The 22,182-nt window shown below is 42.8% G+C and overlaps 1 protein-coding gene across 1 annotated transcript in view; it reads left to right on the forward strand.

The window, feature by feature from the left end:
* The window catches only part of TFIP11 (tuftelin interacting protein 11), a 39,229-nt gene extending 23,279 nt beyond the window's left edge, over positions 1-15,950 (forward strand). Inside the window, exons 8-13 of the mRNA XM_073604211.1 lie at positions 2,369-2,472; positions 5,856-6,024; positions 8,006-8,249; positions 10,328-10,470; positions 13,938-14,103; positions 15,092-15,950. Coding sequence (XP_073460312.1) covers positions 2,369-2,472; positions 5,856-6,024; positions 8,006-8,249; positions 10,328-10,470; positions 13,938-14,103; positions 15,092-15,441 — 1,176 coding nt within the window. The 3' untranslated portion in view covers positions 15,442-15,950. The remainder of the gene's footprint in view (positions 1-2,368; positions 2,473-5,855; positions 6,025-8,005; positions 8,250-10,327; positions 10,471-13,937; positions 14,104-15,091) is intronic.
* The last annotated feature ends 6,232 nt before the right edge of the window (positions 15,951-22,182 follow it).

Genomic DNA, 22,182 nt, shown 5'->3' on the forward strand with positions numbered 1-22,182 from the left:
ATCTTTGCCGGTTTCTATTGAACCAGCCGATACCGCCTGATGTGTAGGCGGTTCAAGTCTACAGCGGTGGTTCTAAACGTTTTTTCCATGTTCGCTCCTTTTTCAAAGCACCAGGCAGTTTTTTCACCCCAAGTTCACAAAAAAAAATTATTGTTTTCACAAAGTATCTGTGGGCAAGAATGTATTGATATGTTCATCACTCCATAGCAACCACTTATAAAGTAAAGTAGCATGGTCTAACCAAGAATTTATTTGTAAAAACATGGGGGATGCCACTTTGGCATTTGACTGGAGTGTGATGCTGGCAGTGGAAATTGCTTCCATATCCCTCTTGTTCAGTAAGCATTCATGAGTCCTGAGTCCTGGAAGTTTCAATGAGAGCCAGCCTGAATGAAAGATAAAAAGATAAAGAAAATAGCTGGTATTGTGTTATCCCTTTAGCCAACCCATACTGTTCTGGGAATCATTTGCGTAGCATTACTTACAGTATGTATTTGTAAAACAAAGATGAGATTTACCACTTTCTGCCCACACTATAGCCGAATGACAGCTACAGTGCGGGCTTCCAGTGCCGGGAGGATGTCAATAGACGTCCTCCTGTGATCGCTCTGCTCAGTGCGCAGGCAGGACACTCTGTGAACGCCGAGTCTTTACCACGTGTTCAGCTGTCAGCCAATGACAGCTGATCACAGAAGTAAACAGAAGCCGGTTATCTGCTTTTTTTTTCTCCTCGCGATATGTTACAGGGACATAGGTCCCTGCCTCAGTGCACTCCAGTGCTGCTAATCTGTGCCCACCAGTGCTGCTATTCATTGTCCACCAGTGGTGCCCATCAGTGCTGCCTACCAGTGCCCTTCAGTGCAGCTTTATCAGCGCACATAGTGAATGGGAAAAATTACCTGTTTGCAAAGTTTTATAACAAACTATGAAAAATGTTTTGGTTTTGTTTGTTTGTTTTTTTGTTTTTGGTCTTTTTTTATTTCTTTAGCAAAGAATAAAAAGCCCAGTGGTGATTAAATACTACCAAAAGAAAGCTCTATTTGTGTGAAAAAAATTATAAAAATCTTGTTTGGGTACAGTGTTGCATGGACCGCGCAATTTTCATCCAAAGTGCAACAGCACTGAAAGCTGAAAATTGACCTGGGCAGGAAGGGGGTATAAGTGCCCATTAAGCAAGTGGTTAATTTAATGAGTTTAAAATATTTAAACTATTCATAAAAATAAAATATAATTGAACCAAAAGATTAGTTTCACTTTAAGTGCATCTCCACTCCGGCAAGCTTCTGTTACATTGGACAATTCATTGCTGGGGACATCTGTTGGTGTTGCCTTAAAGCCTTGGGAGAATGATTTTGGCCTGCAGTTTCCCCCTTGTCTAGGCTCTGCTTCAAGCCTCCCAGTAATTGCTCTTTCTCATCTGTTGCTATGGGGTTTAGATTCAGGGGATAGCCTCCTATTCTCCTGCTTTTTGTTGTGGATGCCACCCTGTCAGCCCAGCTTGCCCCTCTGCTTTTCTTCCTACACAAGCAGTGCATCAGAATTGAGACGTTGACTTCTTTCTGGAGGCTCTGGGTCAATACTCTACTCTGCATGTAGATTCTGAAGACCTATCAGACTAGCCCAGAAATCTGCTTCTCCAATTTCTCCTCTTGTTGCACCATTTTCTGTAGCTCCCTCCTTACCCCAAGTAGCCACAAGTAACAGCAAACTTCTCTTCATCCCTCCCAGTATAATGTTCCTCTGTTTTTGTCAGCAGAGGTCTCAGAAACTATTGGAAATAATGTAATGAACATAAGGTCGTCTGAGTGCAATCTTACATTGGACTAGCTTTAGCTTAGTTTCAGGCATTGGTCTCCAAGCTGCGGCCCAGGGGCCAGGTGTGACCTCTTGCTTGCTTTTATCTGACCTTTGGGGCACTATTTCATCCTCTGACACCTACATTGTGACATAATTCCCCCCACTGACGCCAACGAAGGAGCATAACTCCTCCCAATGAGACCAACGATAGTGTCATTTGGTGGGAAGAATCATTCCCTAACAAGGGGGCACAAGTCCCCTCACTGACACCAAATATGGGGCATTGTTTACTCCCACTGATGCCGGGACATTTTCTACTTTAAATGGCCATAGTCCGGCCCCACTAAAGTCTGAAGGAAAGACTCCTGGCCCTTTTTTTAGAAAGTTTGGAGACCCCTGGTCTAAAGAAGGGCTTGGTAATAAAATTCCACTATCAGTAGTTGAAACACTTGCACAAACAGTATTTGAAGAGATAATTCCTTTGTTGTAGAGTCTCGAACTGGCATTTACACTGAAAATGTAAACAGATATACATTCCTATATCAGCATTTTGTCTTTTGTCTTTGTTCAGGACTCTACGTATGGCATTGAAGTCATGACAAAGTGGAAGGATCTCCTGGAAGAAGGTCATCTTTCCCATAGTGCACAGGATGCAGCCATGGACCCGTATCACAGGTAGTGATTGTCATTTGTCTCTTAAAGTGGACCTGTCAGTAAGATTAACACTTCACGTGATTCATTAGGACACATGTCAGCAATGCCAAATCACATTATTGTGAGAGTAAAGTGCTATAGGGAGTTTGTTGTATTTAGTAGATAGACTCTGCCTGAGAGGCATGAAGTGACACCAGCACATGTGACTACCCTAATGTTTTGTACATAATTACAAACGATATAAGGATTAATTGTTTTATATATAGTTTTAATAAGGTGTACATTAGCCGCTTACTTTCACATGTCTAGCCTAAAATATAAGAAAAAAAAAAGATGGCAGACTCTCTTTATCAGCTATTTAATCTCTGCTAACCAATATTGGCACCTGTATTGATCATGTAATCGCATGCAATTTCAGAATGATAACCTTTTCTGGGTTGCACAAAAATATTCTTTTATGTGATCCATGACTCTAAGCGCCATATATGGACAAGTTTAAAGGCTCATTTATACCACAATCCTCACATTCAATGTGGGGCTATGCATAATTATTAAACTCTAATTTGTGTATGCAAGCAGTGTATTTTTCGGGATTATTTAAAGGCGAAGTACAGCCACAGCTTGTTTGGCTGTACTTCTATGGTGGATCACAGGAGTGCAGTTTAGTTTGTTCTGCATTCCGGTAACCCCAGCTGATATACAGCGCTCCCAAACCGCCCCAAAGATGCTGCTTGCAGGACTTTTTCTAACGTCCCACAAGCGCACTGCCCAGGTGTGAAAGCACTCACAGGTGCAACTTCCAGTCCCATTGCTGGCAGCCTGTAAAAGTCTATAAAAGTCTGACAGCTGCTGCAGCTGAACAGGGCTGGACAGTGTACTCGGTGCTACTAATGTTTAGGGTAGTATGCGCCCAGACAACAAAAAACAGCACTTTGCAATAAAAGCGCTAAAGGATTCTTGAGAAATCAAATGGACTGTAGAGGATGATGACCATCTGCTCTCTACTGAGACAGAAAGGTTACACCAATGTTGCACTTTGAGATTGGGAAATCTTTAATTAGACTAAAAAACAGAAGGGCACGTAGGCCTAGTGCATTACTGTCAAGACTTTTTTAGAAAATACAATTGAGTGAGTGCACAAGAGCCAAAGTAAACCTGGCTTTTTGTACAACACTGGTTTACCTTTGTAGTATGCATCCAGGATGAATGCACAGAAGGCAAACAGCCTCGCAAAACAAGCAAATTCTCCAAGGGAAGTCATTGAGAGCGCCAGCTATCTCGGATATAATAATGAAGGGGTATGCATGCATGCTAGTGCAGTGCATAATGAGACCTATAGTCCCGAGTAGTGTAATTGTGTGACAGGCGATGATGTTATCAGTGTCTTTCTTGAATGGAAGAGCACAGAAGAAGCAGGAGGATGCGCCTGGAAAAAGATCAACATGTATGTGGTTTTTTTTGGACTTTTTTTTTTTTTTTTAAAGCAATCACTTATTACTTCCAACTTATTAGATACACAAAAAAAGACCACTTTAATAGGTTATAATCGAAGATCTACATGCTATGCCTTTAGCGCACTAGAACATTTTTTACCAGCAAATAAAATGTGTTGCATAATTATACACCCAAGAAAGTCAACCACTTACACTGGGATCACTCAATTTTAGGGATGCACTGATATATCGACCACCGAAAATTTTTGTCCAAAAATAGTTATCTGCATTTTGCCAATAAAAAAAGGTGCCAATAATGGTATGCTGCATCCTATTAACTTCAATGCATAATTGCATCCCATTGCCTTCAGTGCAAAACCGCCTCCCATTGCCTTCAGTGCAAAAAATTAGAGGTCGACCGATATATTGGCCGATATTTGGCTTTTTTTACTTAATCGACATCAGCCGATTGTGCTGATAAAAAAGGCCGATTATAACTTCAGCGCGACTTGCAAATGACTTCTGTAAAAGAAGTCAATGCAAGTTGCCTGAAGTCTTCTGTGAAGCGACTCCTCTTTGGGCAGCCTGACAAATCTGATAAAAGAACCTAAAGAGATACAATGTTTACACTTATCAATGAGTTGAACTCTGTGTGTAGAAGTTCTCAGTTTAAGCATTTAAAGACTAAATCTTTTCTGACACTTGTTGCTTACAAGTAAAAATCCTGTATTTTCTGCTAGAAAATCACTTAGAACCCCCAAACATTATATATATATATATATATATATATATATATATATATATATATATATATATATATATATATATATATATATATATATATATATATATATATATATATATATATATATATATATATATACATTTTTAGCAGAGACCCTAGGGAATAAAATAGCGGTAGTTGGAATATTTTATGTCACACGGTATTTGCTCAGCAGTCTTTCAAACACAATTTTTTTTGAAAAAATACACTAATGAATTAAAAAAAAACTAAGCAGTAAAGTTAGCCCATTTCAAGTTTTGATTACCTGTTTTTGTGTATTTAATATTTAAGATATAGTTTTTTTTATTTTTTTTATCTAAATTATACATACAAATGAACTGATTGGAGGTTTGTTTTGTATAAAAAATGTTTAAATGTAAAACATTTTCTGTATCACTTATTACTTAAGGCTGCTTTCACACTGGAGCGGGCAGGCATTGACGGTAAAACGCTGCTAGTTTTAGCGGCGCTTTACCGTCATTTTAGCGGCGCTATTCGGCTGCTAGCGGGGCGCTTATAACCCAGCTAGCGGCCGAGAAAGGGGTTAAATGCGCCGCTGCCGAAACGCTTTGCAGGTGCTTCGGCAGCGGTGCGCATTCATTTCAATGGGCAGGAGTGGTGGAGCAGTGGTATACACCACTCCGAAGATGCTGCTTGCAGGACTTTTTTTTAACATCCTGCCATCGCACCGCCTCAGTATAAAAGCACTCGGGCTCTCACACTGAGACTGCAGGGGAGTCGTTTTGCAGGCACTTTACAGGCGCTATTTTTAGCCCAAAAGCGCCTGAAAAATGCCCAGTGTGAAAGGGGTCTAACTGTTAGATTTTTTGAGATGAAGGGAAAAAAAAAAAAAGAATAAAGTAAAATCGGCCTAATATATTGGTCCAAAAAAATCGGCATAACATATCAGCCATCGCCCACCGCGATTTCTAAATATCGGCATCGGTCGACCTCTACAAAAAATGCCAGCCGCCTTAATTACATTTAAATGATAAAAAAAAAAAAACTGTCCATTTCTGTTTTTGGCCAAGTGCATCCTGAATTATCATTTCAATGATAGCCAGAGAGCTGGCTGTGGCCTGGTTGTGTTGCTTACATTGTTTCACTGTATTTACAGCTTCTGCAATATGTAATGTCTGTATATTAATGACGGTGTATCTGAAATGACTCTTCTTGTCTCTCTTCAGACTCCTGTGGGAGACGTGGGTTCCCTTTTTACGAAATATCATCTCCCAATGGCAGCCTAGAAACTGCCCCCCCATGGTGGACTTCTTGGACAGCTGGGTCCACTTGCTCCCGGTTTGGATTCTAGACAATATATTAGACCAACTGATTTTCCCCAAACTGCAGAAAGAGGTACTCTTCCAGATAATTTATTCTGATCGAACGTCGTACACAATTCTCATTGGTCACAGGTTTAGAATATTTATTTAGGACCCAAACTAAAGCTAATAATTTGACTGTGAGTGGAGGTTTAGTAGGGAGCACTGTATCGAAAATGACCACCTAATATTGGTTGTAACTTTTTTCTTTGAAGGTTCTTTATCGCACTCCTTTTTTCTTTTTTTTTTTCCCCATAAAATTTTTATTGAAAACATTTTTTATAGATAAATATATATATATATATATATATATATATATATATATATATATATATATATATATATATATATATATATTAACTCAAAACAATAAGACACCTTAAAGAGACCATTATCACAATACTTTTTATACTCCAGCAGAGAGAGGGAATAGGGGAACTCTAGCTCAGTCTTTGCAGGACAAAGTGTAATTTTGCCTATGTAACTCTTCCTTAGCTATTTCTGCTCCAGTGTAGTCAGCAGATTGCAGTTATTTTTCATTAAAATGTCTGCTGTTTATTAATATTTGCAGACAGAGTTTCTTGTCTTTGGAAGCTGTGCCTGAAAAGGCAAGCACAGGGTAAAGGACTAGTCACCAGTATTGCCTATAGGCTCTCTACAGATAATCCTTCCCCCGTTACTGATTTTCATGCCTCCTATTTGTCTTTGTGTGGCAGAAGCTATCTTAGCAGAATCAGCACTGGTTCCTCATCCCATGTTAGAGCTGCCCCCCTATTATTGGTGATCTGATGACTGGTGGGGTAACGATCAAGAAATCACAGATCCATAACATGAATATAGCAGTGCAGGGAGGACCTTGCACTGTAAGCCCTTGGGTACAGCTTCCTCCCCAGCAAGGAGAATACAATATTAAGAAGTACAGCAACATCCCAAATCTTGCTCCAAATCTCCTGATATATAATTAAGAGGACTACACATCCTCAAGGGAATCATCAAAGAGGATTAATGCGTTTTTTTTGTTTTTTTCCTGCATCAAAAGTTCATGGACAGTAGGTTACATGGATTTCAATGGCAAAGTTCACACCATTGCAGTGCGTTCCAGTACTGTCAACAAAAGCATAACATGCGGGGAGCCGGACGCATGGATTCCAATGGGTTTTTTTATTTGAAGCACGTGATTAGAGCCAGGGGCTCTAATAGTCTTCAAAAAAGGGTGGGCTGTGCCCCCGACACACCCACTTGTGTGACAATAGCAAATTAATATTCACTATTGTCTTCCTGATTCTCCTCCAGGGCCAATCAGGAAGCAGCTCCTGAGACCCGATTGGCCAGGGAGTCTTAAGACTCCCAATTGTGTCTCAGGACACTGCAGCCCAGAGGAGAATGGAGAGGAGAATGGGCCGGCTCTTCAGGTTAGTCTCTGCTGCCGCCCGGTGGGGGAGGGGGCCTGGCCACATCGCCGCCTTCCGCCGTTCGTCTCCAGCCGTGTTGGGGGGGTGGTTATTTGTGGCGATCGTCCGCCGTTCGCCTCCTCCTCCGAAATATTTTGCACCAGCCGCCACTGCTTTTAGGAAATTACAATTAATATTTCTAGATACTCAAAAGATGTGACATAAATAATTTATCCCTTTATAATTTCCTGAAATCCTGTATAACATTGCTTTGGACCAGATTAAAGTTCCGTTTAGGCTTGCAGTAGATGTGATTGTTCTCATAAAGATTGCATTTTTATGTTTTTGTACAGTTATGATATAGATATTAAATTGTAAGCTCTTTAAGGACTGGTTAAGGGTTCTATGTAGTCTGCACAGGGTTATGTATTACGGTTCTACTATATGAACTCAGCAAATCCATAAAAAAATTGACAATGTATGTCTTAATGTACTATACAACAACATAAATAGCGCTCTGGTCACAGCTGGTTTATGTTTACATGGTTGCCACCCCCTTAGCAAGCATAAGCTGATGTCCCAGTATACTCAGAAAGCTGATGATGGTATTTTTTTATTCTTAAGGTGGAGAACTGGAATCCGCTGACAGACACAGTACCCATCCACTCATGGATCCACCCCTGGCTGCCACTAATGCAGTCCCGGCTAGAGCCCCTGTTCTCCCCAATCAGAAACAAGCTGGCCAGCGCCCTGCAGAAGTGGCATCCCAGTGACTCTTCTGCTAAATTAATCCTACAACCCTGGAAGGATGTCTTCACACCAGGATCCTGGGATGCCTTCATGGTGAAAAATATTGTGCCCAAGTTAGGTGAGTTATCTGTTCAATTGTACTGCAAGGGTAGTAAGCCGAATCCAGCACTGGAAAAAAAAACACCTAAATTAAGTTGGTCACTTCTGCAGCTTGGGAACCAAAATTCCTTGAATTACAAACTATTATAATTTGCAAATTTGACAACTCCTAGTAGAGTGAATTGCTGGTTCCTCTTCTCCTCTCTCAGTATGACCACTGGCCTTACTGGTAATTATATGGAATAGGTGGGAGCAGTGAATGACATTGCAAGGAAGTGCTAATCTTTGCAAATTTATACAGCGCTCCCAAAGATGGTGCTTGCAGGACTTTTTCTAACGTCCCACAAGTGCCCCGCCCCAGTGTGAAATCACTCGGGCGGCATGGGAGGCTGTTTTCAGGCCCTATTTCTAGCGCTAAAACGCCTAAAAACTGCCTCAGTGTTAAAGGGGTCTTAATCTGGCAGTGTCCTGTATTAAAGGATAAGTTCACCTCTACAGAAAAATAATAAATGCACTTTTTTTTGCAGGTAAAAAAAATATGCATTTATTATTTATTTTATTTTTTTTGTAATGGACCTATAAACAATTGCACCCATGATCAGCAGATTGTGGGTGTCATACCACGGTCCTGCAGACTGTCTGTGTATGTGTCTGGCCATATCTCCGATACAGCCAGGCAGTTACACTGCGACAGGAAGACTTAAAGAGATATTAAAGTCTTGTTTTTTATGTTTAAAAATAACAAACATGTTATAGTTACTTGCTCTGTGTAACAGTTTTGCACAGAGCAGCCCGGATCCTCCTCTTCTTGGGTCCCTCGCCTGCGCTCCTGGCCCCTCCCTACTGCCGAGTTCCCCCAAAGCAAGCAGCTTGCTATGGTGGCACCCAGGCCGAGACGCTGCTCTGTGTGTCCATTCAGACACGGAGCCGCAGCTCGGCCCAAACATCTCACTCTCCTCATTGGCTCACTGACTTTTTAATTGACAGCAGGAGCCTATGACGCCCGCTGCGTCTCAGCCAATGAGGAGGGAGAGTCCCCGGACTTCATGGCTTTGTGAAAGATTGGTGGATCAAGATGGGGCTCAGGTAAGTATGAGGGGGGCTGCTGCACACAGAAGATTTTATCTTAATGCATAGAATGCATTAAGATAAAAAAACCTTCTGCCTTTAGAACCACTTTAATAAACTACCACAGTGCTCAACAGCTGATGTAGCTCGGGGGAGAGTTGTGAATGGCTTTGTATGTTGCTATTATTTTGAATTACATTTGTTGGGCAATGGAAGCCAGTGGGGGGATTGGCAGAGAGGGGTGGCAGACAATGAGCGGTTGGTAAGGTCAATGAGTCTGCCAGCAGCATTCATTATAGGCTGAAGAGGAGATAGGCCTACCTCTCCATAGGTTATGTGAGGGAGTTGCAATAGTCAAGGCGAGAGATAACGACGGAGGGAATGAGTAGCTTGGTGGGTTTCACTAGTTAAAAAGGGGCAAATTTTGGACATGTTATAGAGGTAAAGTCTACAAGCTTTTGGCATCAGTTGGATTTGAGGCTGAAAGGACAGGTCAGAGTCTAGGATTACACCCAGTACCCTGGTGTGAGGGAAGGGACTGATAGTGACAATATTGATCTCGATGGAAAATTTTATGGAATGGGGCACGAGCGGGGGGGGTTGGGCGAATATTATCAGCTTGGATTTTGGACAGATTTGTACTCTGTACTGCTTTGCTATAAAACTGAGACATGCTGGCAGGAGGGGTTATGTTATGTTGGACTGGCCTACAATTTTTTTGGTTTTCCAGTGTCCAGTCCTGCAGACAGCAGTATAATCTAACAGTTAATGACTTCCTGTGTCCCTCAGTGGACTCCAACAAAGGACTTTACATTGAGTACAAAAATACTATTTCTCAGTACATCTCTGCATTAAATGCACATTTCCCCATGTTTTGTTGCTTTAAAAATGCAAGTACAAAATAATATCTATTGATCTGCTGGAAATCCAGTGAGCTACTAAATTCCTGTATACCATTTAAATGTGCACATATTCTTTAATTGTCACACTTGTATGTTCATTTATTGGAGCTCTTGTTGTGTCTGGTAGGCATGTGCATGGCGGAGTTTGTCATTAATCCTCATCAACAGCACATGGACGTCTTCTTGTGGGCGATGGATTGGGAGGGGATGATCTCTCTGTCCAGTCTCGTTGGGCTCCTGGAGAAACATTTCTTCTCTAAGTGGTTGCAGGTAAGTGGATTATAGCCTGGACTCACACTGTGTACCATCGTAGCCTGGCTATAAAGACCCTGCCGGGAGCTATAAGTAATCCAATCACTTATGAACTCCCTGGGTACTGCTCTCTAGGATTTAACTTCTTTAAATTCCTGCTGCGAACTGTCAGATTTAAAGTGGTTGTAACCCTAAACAAAAAAATAATAATAAAATTCTGACCCCTTAAGTCCCATTCACACCTGAGCGTTTTGTAGCTTGAAGCCTGAAGCTCCAAAACGCTGAAGGAGAAAAAACAATCAATGATTCTCTATGGAGATGGTTCACATCTCCACTCCATGTCTCCTGAAACCAAACGCCTGAAGCTCAAAAAAGTTCTGGAGCTTTTTTTGTAGCTCAATTCGGGCAGATTTGGGGGTTTTTCTGCTTTTTACTTTGGTGACCTTTTGACCTATACAAAATCGCGGTCAAAATACACGACTTTCCGCCTGAAAACTATACGCTCAAGTGTGAATGCAGCCTGACAGCATGTTATACAGCACAGTGCTTGTGCTGTGTCATTTGTCCCTCTGTAAACTGTAAAAAAAAACCTGGCTGATCCTGCCAGTTCCTGTGTCTCCCTCTGTGTACTGGCCACGATAATCATGGCTGCTGAGCCCTGACTACCATGGTCAGTTTACGTGCCACCGTCATCCACACCCCTCCCTCCCTGCCTGTCAGCTCCGTGTGTCAGTGTTAGCCATCTCCTCCCTGCCCCTCTGGCAGCTAGCTGTTTAAAATTACTAGGTGAAAATTTATGTAATTCCCTTCCATACATGTAGATCTAATGTGGAGTAGCTGTGTTTTTTTTAAAAATGACTCCTCAAAATACCTTATTTTCAGCGCCGCAGGGTGCTCACGTGACCTGCGGGCTCTCTCCTCGTCTCTCCCGGCTGACGTCAGGTGGGGGGGGAACAGGGCCCCTCCGACTGTAGTGCTCGGATCAAGGAGGGAGAGAGACGGCAGGTCACGTGAGGGCGACGCTGTAAATAAGGTATTTCCAGAAGTCTTTTTTTTTTTTTTTTTTTTTTTTTACAAACTACTGTTATATTTGAGAAAACTACAAATGAGACATTGACAATGAAGAAAAAATCCAAGTAAAATTCACAACTAGGCATAGTTAAGTACTAGAGGAGTCATTTTTAAAAAAAACACAGCTACTGTACATTAGATCTACATGTAAGGAAGGGATTTACATAATTTTTTATAGGTGACGTAACAACAACTTGAAGTTGCCTTTTATTTGACTTAAACTCCATGCTTGAGTTTGTAATTAATTTAATTCATATTTCACAATGTGAAATATAATTAATCCCCGTAATTCATCCCATGTGGAACAAATTGATTTGTATTTGATGTTTATGCATACAGTGGTATTAGACAAGTTTACAAGAACATCAGTTATGCTAATTGTTAGAGCTGATAGAGATAAAGATCATAATCTAACACTATAATTTGTGTGTACCTATACACAATAACAGAGTTATTGAAGTTTGTGATGTAGTTGGTGTAAAGAACCTGATTTCACCAACGTTGTGTTACTTTGATTGGGCATTCAAAAAATGCCAAACTTTTTGGAACATTTTAATTACTCCAAAATCTGCTAAAAAAAAGGGGGGGGGGGGGGGGGCTTTTTTCACTGATCTCTGCTTTTAGAAATGCTAGTTAACTGGCTGCCATGCTAATCTAGTTCGTTTCACACTTTAAGTCGTTTGCAAGTATCCAATCAGGGGTAGTAGCATTGTGTGTCACATACTTACATACTACTACTACTTCTGGGTAAGTGATTCGGACAGTACAATAGTCTGAGACTGGACAGCCAGGCAGCTAGTTCTTTCAGAAGGGGGTTCAGTAGTGGCAGCTTCTGTGCCTATGTGATGGATTAAAGCACAAACATTAAAGGGGCTGTAAACCCTAATTTTTTATAAAAATAACAAACATGCCTATACTTACCTGCAATCGTTTTGCACAGAGCAGCCCCGGTCCTCTTCTTCTGGGGTGCCCCACTGACGCTCCAGGCCCCCCCTCTTAATCGGGTGCCCCCACGGAAAACCGCTTTCCCTGGGGGCACCTGTGCGGACTCGCTCCCAAGTCCCGCTGCTGCGTCCCTTGACACCGACAGCGGGCCTTGGCCTCACTCCCTGCTCCTGTGTCACTGGATTTTATTGACAGCAGCGAGAGCCTGTGGCTCCTGCTGCTATCACTTCGTCCAATGAGGAGAGAGACAGCGGCTAGAGCACTGGATCAGATCGGGCTCAGGTAAGAGAATGGGGGGGAGAGATGCAGCACAGAAGGTTTTTCACCTTAATGCATAGAATGCATTAAAGTGGTTGTAAACCTCCCTGAGACATTTTTACATATAGATAAGCCTATAATAAGGCTTACCTATATGTTCTGAAAAGATCTCCTAAACGTGCGCCGTTTAGGAGATATTTACCTTGTAGTGCGCCAATGAGGTAATCGGTGCATGCGATGCCCTCCGTGCCGTTTCTTCCCCAGCATGTGCCGTGATTGGTGGCTCCCATGCGCATGTGTGGGAGTGATGTCAAGCGGCTCCAGCCAGTCACAGGGCCGGAGTCCGCGGCCCCGGAAGGAAGAGGGAGCAAACATGGATGCTTCCACCAGCGGGGACATCACGGGCTTTGTTTGCAGGTACGTGCCACATAATGGGCTAGTATGTGATGCATACAAGCCCATTATGCTTTTACTTTGCAGGGGAATAAAGAGGAAGTAAAACCATTCAGAGTTTACTTCCTCTTTAAGATGAAAAACCTTGAGGCTTTGCAATCATTTTAACACATTTTTCCTGTGCTTTGATACTCTTGTTATGGAAATGATTTAAGAGCTTCAATCGAGCTCAAGGTTATCTGCTGCTGTCTCTAATTTGAAAAGTGTGGATATGCATGCATATAAAAGTAAACACTCTGAGACACGCTCAGAATTGCCAACTCATTACACTTCTGATTTATTCAAGGCGGTGTTAATGTTTTATACACACAAATACGTCATTGCTATGTTAGTCTAATAGGTACATCTCATTGGTTAAGATAGAAAAGAAGATGGATAATTTTCATAACGAGGTTTGGTTCTCTTTGGTCTTATCTTCAGTTCCGCGTTCTTTTGATGTGTGGGAGGTAGGGGGTACACGCCATCTTGAGAAAATATAGGAACAGAGCAAATCTGTATACTTATATAATGAGTAAGGAGAAAAATATGTATACACATAAGAAAATAGACATTTTCAGATTACTATTATTATTATTTACATCACATTCCTTCACACTCTGGGCTACTGTTAAATGTAACTATGCAGTGCCCCCACACACATACTGCATGGGTTAAATACGTGAGTACAAATGACCTTATATTATCTTTATATTAATTCATATATATATTATTCCTTTTCATTATATGAATAACCTTGTTATTGTTCATCATCTTAACAGGTGTTGTGTTCCTGGCTCAGCAATAACCCCAACTATGAGGAGATTACCAAGTGGTACCTGGGCTGGAAGTCGATGTTCTCAGATCAGGTGTTGGCTCATCCGGGTATCAAAGAGCGCTTCAATGAGGCCTTGGACATCATGAACAGAGCTGTGGCTTCCAATGTTGGTGAGTGCGGACATGTACTAGTTAGGCCAATTTTTTTGGGAAAGATGGGATGGGAAAGATGTTACGCTGAGCAAGTAGATACCTTACATGTCATGCTTTAAAATTGAGCACACCCGTGGAATGGCCCCAAACTTCCATACTTAAAAATCTCCATTGGCTACGCTTGAAAATTTTTACAGGTTGCCAGTTTAGAGTTACAGAGGAGGTCTTGCGCTAGAATTATTGCTCTCGCTCTAACGTCCACGCCGATACCTCACGTGTGGTTTGAACAAACACAGTTTACATATGCGGGTGTGACTTGCGTATGCATTTCGCTTCTGCATACGAGCATGAGAGGATGGGGGCGCTTTAAATTTAATTTAATTTTTTATTGTTGTTTTTTTTTTTTTCACTTTCCCTATTAATTTTTTATTTTTTTTTTAGATCACTTTTATTCCTATTCCAAGGAATGTAAACATTCCTTGGAATAGGAATAGGGCATGACAGGTCCTCTACGGAGAGATCTGGGCGCTATAAGTCTCCACATCTCTCCTCAATGCTGGAATGCCAGAGATAATAAAAAAATCGATCTCAGGCTTCCCAGCCAAAAAACGGCAGTGTTTACATCTGCAGGCGCCGGAAGTGACATCATGACGTCGCTACCGGGCTCCCAGGGTCATAGAGATGGCCGGGGACCATATGGTCCGTGGTCAGCTCTATGGTAAACCGCCGCCGGCAGATTCACTCCCCAGCTTGCCGATCGAGCTAAACAGCTGCTATGTTTGTTTTTACCTTGCAGGGAATGAATTGCCTTCTGGAAAAAAAAAAGATATCTGAATGATGCCTGCAGCTGCACCCATCATTCAGATATCTCCATTCAAAGTCCAGGACGTCATATGACGTCCGTGTGCGGGAAGTGGTTAAATGACTGCAAAAAACAGTTTTCCATTCTCTGTCCTTGTTCTGTTTATTACTGGATGTAAACCTGTGTCTTTGATCCTTATTCCAGGCCCATACATGCAGCCCGGCGCCCGAGAAAGCATCGCATACCTGACTCAGACCGAGAGGAGGAAAGACTTCCAGTACGAGGCCATGCAGGAGCGACGAGAAGCGGAGAGCATCGCACAAAGAGGCATCGGGGTAGCCACAGTGCCCATGAACTTTAAGGACCTTATCCAATCTAAAGCAGAGGAGCACAACATTGTCTTCATGCCGCTGATCGGAAAGAGGCACGAGGGCAAACAACTCTACAACTTCAACCGTATTGTGATTTACATAGATAGAGGCGTGGTGTATGTCCAGGGAGAGAAAACATGGGTGCCCACCTCTCTGCAGAGTCTTATAGACATGGCCAAGTAGACCTGAACATGGGGCCTTCCTCTCCCCATCATCAGGACATTGTACAAAGCTCAGCAATGTATTGTACAGGATTTCCTCCTATTCAGAGACTACCCTTTGTGACTCCCATCTGTGTTGTACAGAGCTCATAATCGCATTGCCTGCTGTACACTTCACACAGCCAACATCATTAGACATACCGGGCAATAAACTGTAGAGGAAACCAAGTTTATTTTTCTAATGTTTGACTATTTTTTATTGTCCTCTATAAAAGTGTTAAGTTGTCTTTGTATAGGCAGCAGTGTATATTACAGAGCTGTGATTCCAATTGGGTTAATTCAGCAAGATGAACAGCGTGTAAAGTGCAGTTTCCCATAGCAACCAGTCAGAATTCCTCTATGGATAGAACTCGAAATTGGAATCTTGTTATAGCTTTGAGTTTTTTACTTTTTTCACAGCTCATTGAATAGCAAAAACTGTAAATACTCTATTTGTATAAATTAAATATGATGTGTGTTAAAAAAAAAAAAGTATTGTGTGTTTTCTGTATTTAGACAAAAAGAAATAAGAGAATTCCAATTTTTCTAAAACTTTAAGGCTCAGTTCACACTTATGCGATGCCAGACATCGCATGTGATACGCACCGCATTTCTGTGCATATCGCATGCGATGTCTGTGCAATGCAAATTCAGCCATACAGTTTGCCTGAAATCGCATTCGCACCAAATGGTGCAGGAACTTTTTTTTGGTCCACACTGGAATCGGATCACTTGGGTATTCAGGCCTTTGTGATCCACATGGGGTGTTCAGAGCCTTGTAATCTCCATGGGTGTTCAGACCCTTGTGATCCGCATGGGGTGTTCAGACCCTTGTGATCCGCATGGGGTGTTCGGACCCTTGTGATCCGCATGGGGTGTTCAGACCCTTGTGATCCGCATGGGGTGTTCAGACACTTGTGATCCGCATGGGGTGTTCAGACCCTTGTGATCCGCATGGGGTGTTCAGACCCTTGTGATCCGCATGGGGGTGTTCAGACCCTTGTGATCCGCATGGGGGTGTTCAGACCCTTGTGATCCGCATGGGGGTGTTCAGACCCTTGTGATCCGCATGGGGGTGTTCAGACCCTTGTGATCCGCATGGGGTGTTCAGACCCTTGCGATCCGCATGGGGTGTTCAGACCCTTGCGATCCGCATGGGGTGTTCAGAGTGACCCTTGTGATCCGATTCCACAGTTCACACTGCGTTCTGCGAACCGATTTGGGGGCGTCATTATCTTTGTATTGACACCCACAGTAGTTTGCAGAGTGCAGTGTGAACTGCCTGCGATTCAGATGTGATGCGGGAACCCGCACAGGAATCACTGTAGTTCCCATATAGCACCAGTGTGAACTGAGCCTAAATAATATACTGTCGTAGCTTGTGCTATGTAATTAAGTGGCGCTGTGTTCAGCAGCAACACCAGTGATTTCCCAGTGATTGCCAGATATAGAGAGATGCCCGTACCACATCTCTGCCATTTAGAAGAGGCCTTGTATTTTTTTTAAATGAATACAAGGCTTCCTCTGATTGGCCAAGATGGAGAGGCTGACAGATGAAATCGCAAGGCTTCTCCTTAATGGCAGAGATGTGATACAACCTACTGTCTCTATATTCGGTCAGGAATATATGTCCTGCTTATTCCAGAAGCCTCAGGAAGGAGACAGAGTCTCCGCCCATCTGGCTGCGTCATTCATCCGATGAGTGCGGTGTTTGTCACAAGAGGCACGAGGTGGAATAATACTAAAAGTGTCGTTTTGGGAGTTGGTGTTCTTTCAGCGCTGTCGCACTTTCAACGACAATTGCGTAGTCATGCTACACTGTACTCATATGACATTTTTATCATTTTTTTCACACAAATAGAGCTTTCGTTTGGTATTTAATCGCCACCAGGGTGGATTTGCTTTAACTCAAGTTGATTTAAATCACAATTTAAATCACTAGTAAAAAGGCTGGATTTAAATCAACTCGATTTAAATCATAATTTTTAAAGAACAACTGTCATCTCTGTCTCGCAGCGGCTTCTCCTCTGACCCGCTGTTGACGCACCGACAGTCCCATTCACTTTAATGGGAGGGCTGGTGATGTGGCAGGGACACAACAAGGTGAGGGACATGGCGGCAGCAGGTGAGTGGATGCCCGCTAACGGGCACTGCCATGATGGATCTGAAATGACAGGTGCTCTTTTAAATGTAAGGACTCATTCTTGCTGGTAGTTAGAATCTTTAATATTTGCAAACAAAATTAAAGTTTCCTAATTAGAATAATAAGCTGTTGGGTTAGTAAAACAGCGATATCAGAACCGATCCAATCATACAGTTTCCAGTGTACATAGATTTGCAAAACAATGCGAATAAAGGAATATTCCTGAACTTTGTTTTTATCTCATGTTTACTGTGAAATTGTGTGAATGGAGTGCATGGTAGCTCGCATCTCAGCTTGCAGAGCTTGGATTCATTGAATGAGTTTACCAAAAATGTAAATATTGCAGAATAATACAGCCTCTTGCTACACAACTAAGCTCAATTTAATGTTGAATAAACTAAATTATTAATGTATCTAAAATAGAAAACTATCTAGATTTTTACTCCAAAAACATTTTATTAAAATAAATTTGATAAAAATCCAAAAAACCTGTTTTTTTTTTTTTAAATCCATTGATTTATATCCACCCTGATCACCACTGGGCTTTTAATTTTTTTGCAAAACAAACAAAAAAGACCAAAACATTTTTTTTTCATAGTTTATTATAAAATTTTGCAAACCGATAATTTTTCTACTTCATTGATGAGGCTGCACTGACAGGAGGCACTTGTAAGCAATGATTGGCAGCACTGTTGGGACCGAAGTCCCTTTAACAGAAGCCGCTTATCGTCTTTCTTCTCTCCTCATGCTGTCAGTGTGAGGAAAGAAAAGCTGATAACCGGCTTGTGTTTACATCCTGTGATCAGTTGTCATTGGCTGACAGCTGATCACATGGTAAAGGGCCGCTGTAATCAGAACGCGCTGCAGGAGGCGCGCGGACAGCGCAATCACGGGAGGACGTTCATGTATGTCTCTGTCCGGCACCGTGGAGCTCGATTGGCATTTGCCATTGAACCATAGAATTGGCAGGTCCGCCACTGGTGCCCTGTGCTTTTCAAAGATGAGAGCAGGTTCACCCTGAGCACATGTGACAGACATGAAAGGGTCTGGAGAAGCCACAGAGAACGTTATGCTGCCTGTTCAGCATGACCGGTTTGGTGGTAGGTCAGTGATGATCTGGGGAAGGCATATCCATGGAGGGAAACACAGACCTCTACAGGCTAGACAATGGCACCCTGACTGCCATTAGGTATCAGGATGAAATCCTTGGACCCATTATCAGACCCTAAGCTGGTGCAGTAGGTCCTGGGTTCCTCCTGGTGCACAACAATGCCCGACCTCATGTGGCGAGAGTATGCAGCCATTTCCTGGAGGATGAAGAAATTGATACCACTGAATGACCCCCACGCTCGCCTGACCTAAATCCAATAGAAAACCTCTGGGACATTATGTTTCGGTCCATCCAAAGTCCGCCAGGTTGCACCTCAGTCTGTTCAGGAGCTCAGGGATGCCCTGGTCCAGATCTGGGAGGAAACACCCCAGGACACCTGTGAAAGGGGCCTAAATGTATAAAGTTTTCCCTCTGCATGACTGTAAGACAAAACCTTACAATAAAATTTGAAACTTCAGAAATCAGGAAGCTGATTTCTGATTGGTTCCCATGCGATACTGGAGATCGTTCCTCAGGATTCTTTGTTTCACAAATTGCTTTTTGGTGAATATATTCTGTCGTTATCTTTATATCTGCACATGCACGGACTGTGTCAGTAGCAAAACCGGCTGAGCGAGGAGGGAACTCTGGATCAGAAACTGTGTAATTATTTTCTTCCTGAGGCGAGGCGTAACTAAAATGAATCTATTTAATTGCACAAATCTATTACTAGAATTTCGGGTGACAACAATTCTAAGAATTTGGCACATCATTTTAATGTCTGTAAACACTAAACTGGGTTAGGAGAGAGCTACGTGCCTGACTACAGTCACCAGTTGAATGCCTGCTTTGGAACACATAAAGGTTCCCATACACAGAATTTAAAAAAATCGAACAGATTCCTCCATCCAAGCTGTACAGTGCGGATGGACGAATCTCCTGCTGTGGCTATTGTGTTCTGACAGCCAGCAACTGCAACTGTCAGAATACCTGAAAAGCTGCTGAGTCTGATTGGATGCAGTTGCTGTTCGGTCAACAATTTTCTGTCAACCTCCTTCACCCTTTTTACAATTGAAAGATGTCTGGGCAATAAAGGAACAAACTTTGGACATTTCATTAGGGACTGGGCAAAATTGACATACTGTATGGCCAGCAGTGCATACGCTTCTCAATGTACAGACTTCCCCCAAGAAAAAAAGGATCTTAATTTTGAAAGATGGCATACTTACCGTGACCAACAACAACTTGGAGCGCCATTCTAAAGTTGGCCACAGACAGTTCAAATCTCAGTCAGTTCAGCAGGGACTGGCAGAGATTCGAGCCATGTATGGGCAGGCTGAATGTACCCATGTTGATTAATTGATCAACTTGGGTACAACCAGCCTGTTGGATTTTACATGCGATTAGTGCTAGCGGCTATTCTAGTAAAATCGCTTAAATTCCCACATCAACACTGACTGATGGCTTTCCCCACCGGGAGAACACAATGGCTCTGCAGGAGGGATTCCCCCCATCAACACTGGATCAAGCGATTTCCTTTCCTGCAACCCATGGTTGCAGGGAAGAAAATTGCCCCATCTATGGCTGGCTTACAGTGCATCCGGAAAGTATTCACTGCATTTCACATTTTCCACATTTTATGTTGCAGCCTTATTCCAAAATGTATTACCGTATATACTCGAGTATAAGTCGAGTTTTTCAGCCCTTTTTTTTGTGCTGAAAGTGCCCCCCTCGACTTATACTTGAGTCAAGCACTTTTCTGCAGCAAAAAATTTCATTTTCCGAACCGACTTTGGGGCCCCGTATCTCAGGGCCACTTGGTGCTAGGAACCCCAAATTTGGTGCCATAACATAAAACTGGTACCATAACATATCCAAAGCTGGAGTTCCTAGCACCAAGTGGCCCCGAGATACGGGGCCCCAAAATCGGTTCGGAAAATGTCATTCTCTTCTGCAGAAAAGTGCTTGACATTTTCTGGACCGAATTTGGGGCCCCGTATCGCAGGGCCACTTGGTGCTAGGAACACCAAATTTGGTGTGCAAACCCAGTGGAACTAGCACCATAAAATATCCAAAGCTTGAGTTTCTAGCACCAAGTGGCCCCGAGAAAGTTCAAATTCGGTTAACTGTGTCCATCTGCAGCAATGTCATTTCGGGACCTTTTGGGTTCAGAGACCCCACATTTTGGCTGCAGCTAGGGGGCATCTAGGAACCCTTAACTACCAAGTTTGAAGTTCGGGGGACCTATGGCTGCAAATGGGCACAGTGAGGCATGCAAATGGGCACAGTGAGGCTGCAGATGGGCATTGTTGACCCTCTTTTCCACTTACAGTAGCTGTGCATTTCTCACCCTTGTCTTATACTCGGGTCAATAAGTTTTTCCCATTTTTTTGTGGTAAATTAGGGCCTCGACTTATACTCGGAACGACTTATACTCGAGTATATACGGTAAATTCATTATTTTCCTCAAAATTCTGCAAACAATACCCCATAATGACAGCGTGAAAGAAGTTTGTTTGAAATCTTTGAACATTTATTAAAAATTAAAAACTAAAAAAAGAGTTATTGCTCAATGCGTTGTTGAAGCACTTTGGCACCAATTACAGCCTCAAGACTTTTTGAGTATGATGCTACAAGTTTGGCACACCTATTTTTTTGGCAGTTTTTTCCATTCTTCTTTGCAGGACCTCTCAAGCTCCATCAGGTTGGATGGGGAGTGTCAGTGCACAGCTATTTTCAGATCTCTCCAGAGATGTTCAATCGGGTTCAAGTCTGGGCTCTGGCTGGGCCATTTAAGGACATTCACAGAGTTGTCAGGTAGCCACTACTTTGTTATCTTGGCTGTGTGCGTAAAGTATGCAAAATCTGACGCACCCCGGGTCTAAATTGTAAAAAAAAAATGTAAATGGTATCAGTAGGAAATCTGGGCCTGGGATGATGCACACAACCACCTTGATGAAATTAACTTCACATCAAAAGCCCCCTTTAACATCAAAGGTCCCATCATCACAACAGAGCCCTGCTTCTCATCAGAGGGCCCCCAACACATGAGAGGTCCCACCATCACATCAGAGCCCTCCTTCACATCAGAGGGCCCCCAACACATGAGAGGTCCCACCATCACATCAGAGCCCTCCTTCACATCAGAAGGCCCCTATCACATGAGAGGTCCCACCATCACATCAGAGCCCTCCTTCACATCAGAAGGCCCCTATCACATGAGAGGTCCCACCATCACATCAGAGGGCCCCTATCACATGAGAGGTCCCACCATCACATCAGAGCCCTCCTTCACATCAGAGGGCCCCCAACACATGAGAGGTCCCACCATCACATCAGAGCCCTCCTTCACATCAGAAGGCCCCTATCACATGAGAGGTCCCACCATCACATCAGAGCCCTCCTTCACATCAGAGGGCCCCTATCACATGAGAGGTCCAACCATCACATCAGAGCCCTCCTTCACTTTAGAGTGCCCCCTTCACATGAGC

This window comes from Aquarana catesbeiana, linkage group LG11 (assembly GCF_042186555.1).
Source record: "Aquarana catesbeiana isolate 2022-GZ linkage group LG11, ASM4218655v1, whole genome shotgun sequence".
Lineage (NCBI taxonomy): Eukaryota > Metazoa > Chordata > Amphibia > Anura > Ranidae > Aquarana > Aquarana catesbeiana.